At 45.5% G+C, this 4,035-nt stretch overlaps 1 protein-coding gene across 1 annotated transcript in view; it reads left to right on the top strand.

Annotated features, from left to right (window-relative positions):
* Positions 1-3,296, top strand: part of Cstf3 (cleavage stimulation factor subunit 3) — an 85,401-nt gene extending 82,105 nt beyond the window's left edge. Inside the window, exons 18-21 of the mRNA XM_005364067.3 lie at positions 1,225-1,378; positions 1,990-2,084; positions 2,212-2,272; positions 2,608-3,296. Coding sequence (XP_005364124.1) covers positions 1,225-1,378; positions 1,990-2,084; positions 2,212-2,272; positions 2,608-2,810 — 513 coding nt within the window. The 3' untranslated portion in view covers positions 2,811-3,296. The remainder of the gene's footprint in view (positions 1-1,224; positions 1,379-1,989; positions 2,085-2,211; positions 2,273-2,607) is intronic.
* The last annotated feature ends 739 nt before the right edge of the window (positions 3,297-4,035 follow it).

Below are 4,035 nucleotides of genomic sequence, written 5' to 3'. Positions count from 1 at the left end.
GAAGAAGAAGAAGAAATTTTCCAACTAGAACTACTTTTTATCATGAACTTTGCAGCCTGTATTTTCATTTCTACGTATATTTGGGAAGAACTAGAGCACTTTGCCATGTGGTATTTGGTATAGTAACTTATGAGCAATTTCTCTGTGCCTTCTCATTTAGATTTGCTCACATAAAAGCCACGTCACCAACTGTGTTAGCAGATTTGAAGGACTGAAATTGATAGGGCCTGTTAATAGGTGACTGTACGGCTCCTCTAAACAACCTTAGAGAGGGTCCTGCTAATATTGGAACGGTCAGAGGGTGGGCTCCCAGTCCTCTCCCACTGCCTGTTAGCTATGTGATCCCTTCTGAGTTGGAGTCCATGGCATGAGTGTTACCGATGTCCTCAGAGAGTAAACACAGTCTAGTTAACCTGACAGATGGAGCTGCCAGTTACCTTCCTTTTCTCCTCTGCTCTTAGGAGAAAGTTCACTGCATTAGCAAAGTGCTACTTGTGGTATAGCTTGAGTGGTCGTGCTCATCAGGGCCTGGCTCCCCAGCCCGTTAGGTCATGTTGTTGGCCAGTCATAAAAGAGGCGTTACAGCTTCCCTGGCCTGGATGCCCAGGGCATTACTAGCCAGTATAGATGCAGATAATCCTTCTCTTGGCTTTCCTGAAGCAAGACTTCACTTAATCCAGGCTTCTTAACTGAAATGTTGATCAATTCCAATGGAAGGGAGGTATCAAAAATCTAAATCTTGTTGGGCAATGGTGGCGCATACCTTTAATCCCAGCACTTAGGAGGCAAACCAGGTGCATATCTATAAATTTGAGGTCAGCCTGGTCTACAGAGTGAGTTCCAGGACAGCCAGCGCCACATATTGAGACTGTGTCTCAAGTAAACAAATATATATATATATATATATAAATCTTTTCCTCCAAATTATTCTACCCTCTCCTTGGTGCCCATTCCCACAACTCTTCCCACAAAGGTTTGTCTCTATTCTGCGAGGACTTTGCCTGGAGACAGTCCAGTATTCTTTGCTGGGGTTAAAGTTAAAGTTTTTAAAGTGCAACCTTCAAAGCCAATGACTTCCCTTGTTGAGTACTGAACAGTCTCATCCTGAGATTTCCTGCTTATCCTTCTCCACACTTCCTGTGCTTAGAGCCTGGGATGACAGAGTTGCACAATCCTCTGTAAGACCCTTTTCAGGTTCAGGGTTCCTCTGCTCTGCATTTCCAGGACGTCTCCCGTGCTAAGCTAGCAGCTATAATTCCAGACCCAGTTGTAGCCCCTTCTATAGTGCCTGTTCTCAAAGATGAAGTGGACAGAAAACCAGAGTACCCTAAGCCAGACACTCAGCAGATGATCCCGTTTCAGCCACGGCATTTAGCACGTAAGACTCAGTACTGAGACCTCAGTTTGTTTAATTTAAATTGAACAGGGGTGGGGGTGGGATGGGGGGGGTGACCTGAACTTTTCCACTGTAGGTTAATTATTAGACCTAGGGTCACAGTGACAAGTGACTTGACAGTAATAGTTGAGCCAGATGAGCTAAGAATTTAAAAACTCACCAAGCTCCGAGTGCTGCAGACTCTAATAGCCCAGTGCCAGCGCAGCTCTCAGAAACGCTGCAATGTGCAGATTGCTTGGCCAACTGGAAACCCTGCAGCCGTGCTATTCTGGACCGTAGTTGTAAATGATGGTTAGTGGCCCTCTTTGAACAAAACCCTTTGGATTCAATGTGCTATTGAATAATTGGCCTTAAGCAATGTGTAACTCAAAAATGTCCTTCAGTCCAGCCCTGGCCTGCTTTACCTGAAGCCGCCTGTCTCCCCTGCATTTCCTGGCTGGCCCAGTTCAATTGGCCGTAGGGGAAAGCACCAGAACCCTTTTTAAGTGTTCAGAAGAAAGCAGCAAGGACAAGGGAGGTGTGCAGGTCGTTTGGTTTCAGCTTTCTCCTGCAGAAACTGCAGCCACTTGTTTCATGCCTGCCTTCTCTCCCAGCTCCAGGCTTACACCCGGTCCCCGGTGGAGTGTTCCCAGTGCCTCCTGCAGCTGTTGTTCTGATGAAACTGCTCCCTCCTCCTATCTGCTTCCAGGTTTGTTCGCTGTGCACACTGGTTCTGTGGGCCACAGTAATTCTATGCTTTTTCTCTTGTATAATGAGAAGTACAAAATAGTCAATTCATCGGATAACTGAGATTAAATTTCTTCATGTCATAATAGGGTCCTTTTGTACAAGTGGATGAACTGATGGAAATTTTCCGAAGATGCAAGATACCAAACAGTGAGTAATAGGAGCTCCATTTTCAGTATGGGGTTTCCCAAGGAGGAGGGATCTTTCTCTTCCACTGAGGTCTCTAAAGCCAATTATCTAGTCTGCAGAAGTGCGGTGACACCTGAAGTAAACTGAGCCTTCTGTGGTGTGGGCACATTCTGATAGAATGTCACGGAGTCCTAGCTGTGGTGCGCACTGTCTGGTCTGTCTTAGTTTTAACACACCTTGTGTGGTAGCAGTTAAACAGTCGAAGCTTGCTGATAGGCCAGCGAACGAGCAGAGCCCTCTTCTACAGCAGCATCACTGCGAGCACCCAGCCCTGTCCTTTTTGTCCATCCCAATAGCTGTTGAGGAAGCCGTGAGGATCATCACTGGAGGGGCCCCGGAGCTGGCTGTGGAAGGCAACGGCCCAGTGGAAAGCAGCGCTGTGCTCACCAAGGCTGTTAAAAGACCCAATGAGGACTCAGACGAAGACGAAGAAAAGGGGGCTGTAGTCCCCCCTGTTCACGACATTTACAGAGCGCGGCAGCAGAAGCGGATACGATGAGACAGTTTCAAAACCTACCTGCCTCTGAGAGAAAAGACTTACCCAGGGTTCCTTTTTTGCCTCTTAAGTCATGTTGTAAAGAAACAAAACTTTGTTACAATGTTTTTGGAAACAAGGTTGTATTGTCATTGGTGCCTCTATCATATGGTTCTTGAGAAACAGAAACGAAGCCCGTGTGGATTTTGAATACGGAAAGACCTGTCCTCTAAGAAAGGGTGGGCTTTACCTAATTTACACAATGTGTTCCTCTTCAAGGGTGGCTTGTATGTGCCGCTTAAGATTTGTGAGTTTTCCACAGTTTTATTTTAAAAACTGGATGACTTATGATTGCAGAATATTTTCACATTTTCTGAAAAACAGTTGTTCTCAGTTTGCTTACATAGTCCTGCCTGTTTGTTTTTATTTATGGCAGAATATATGGCATCTGTTTTGTAGTTTGACAATTTTTTAAAAGGTCCCTTGAAAAAATAAAGGACCTCAAAAACATGCCTCCTGTTTCTTCGTGTGTATGTGTGTGTGTGTGTGTGTGTGTGTGTGTGTGTGTGTGTGTATTCACTTGAATATGGGGAGAGCCCACATGAGCACACGCAGAAACCAGTGGAGGACGTCAGCTGTCTTCTTCTGACTCTTAGTCCCTGAGACAGTCACCTTCTCCCTGACCCTGAAGCGTGCCTTTTTGTTCCTAGGGTCTGCCAGTGCTGGGGTTACAGGCAAGCAGAGGCATGCCTAGCTTTTTATCTGGGTACTAGGGATCCAAGCTCAGGGCCTCAGGCCACTGGCCATCTCCCCAATATTTCTTCTTCTTCTGATTTTATGATCATAGCTATGGATACTATATTATTCATCTAATGCCATTTGCATTAAATACTAACAGAACACTGAAAACTCATTTTCTAGCCAGGTGGTGGTGGCGCACGCCTTGGGAGGCAGAGGCCAACCTGGTCTACAGAGTTCTAGGACAGGCTCCAAAGCTACAGAGAAACCCTGTCTCAAAACAAACAAAAAGGAAGGAAGGAAGGAAGGAAGGAAGGAAGGAAGGAAGGAAGGAAGGAAGTGAGAAAAGTCATTTTCTGTGTATTCAGATATATGTACTTTCCTGTTTTGTTCTGGTTTTTTGATACTTTTTTTTTAAGACTATTTATTATGGGGGCTGGAGAGATGGCTCAGTGGTTAAGAGCATTGCCTGCTCTTCCAAAGGTCCTGAGTTCAATTCCCAGCAACCACA

This window comes from Microtus ochrogaster (assembly GCF_000317375.1).
Source record: "Microtus ochrogaster isolate Prairie Vole_2 chromosome 14 unlocalized genomic scaffold, MicOch1.0 chr14_random_1, whole genome shotgun sequence".
NCBI lineage: Eukaryota > Metazoa > Chordata > Mammalia > Rodentia > Cricetidae > Microtus > Microtus ochrogaster.
This window is presented reverse-complemented; position numbering and strand designations above follow the sequence as displayed.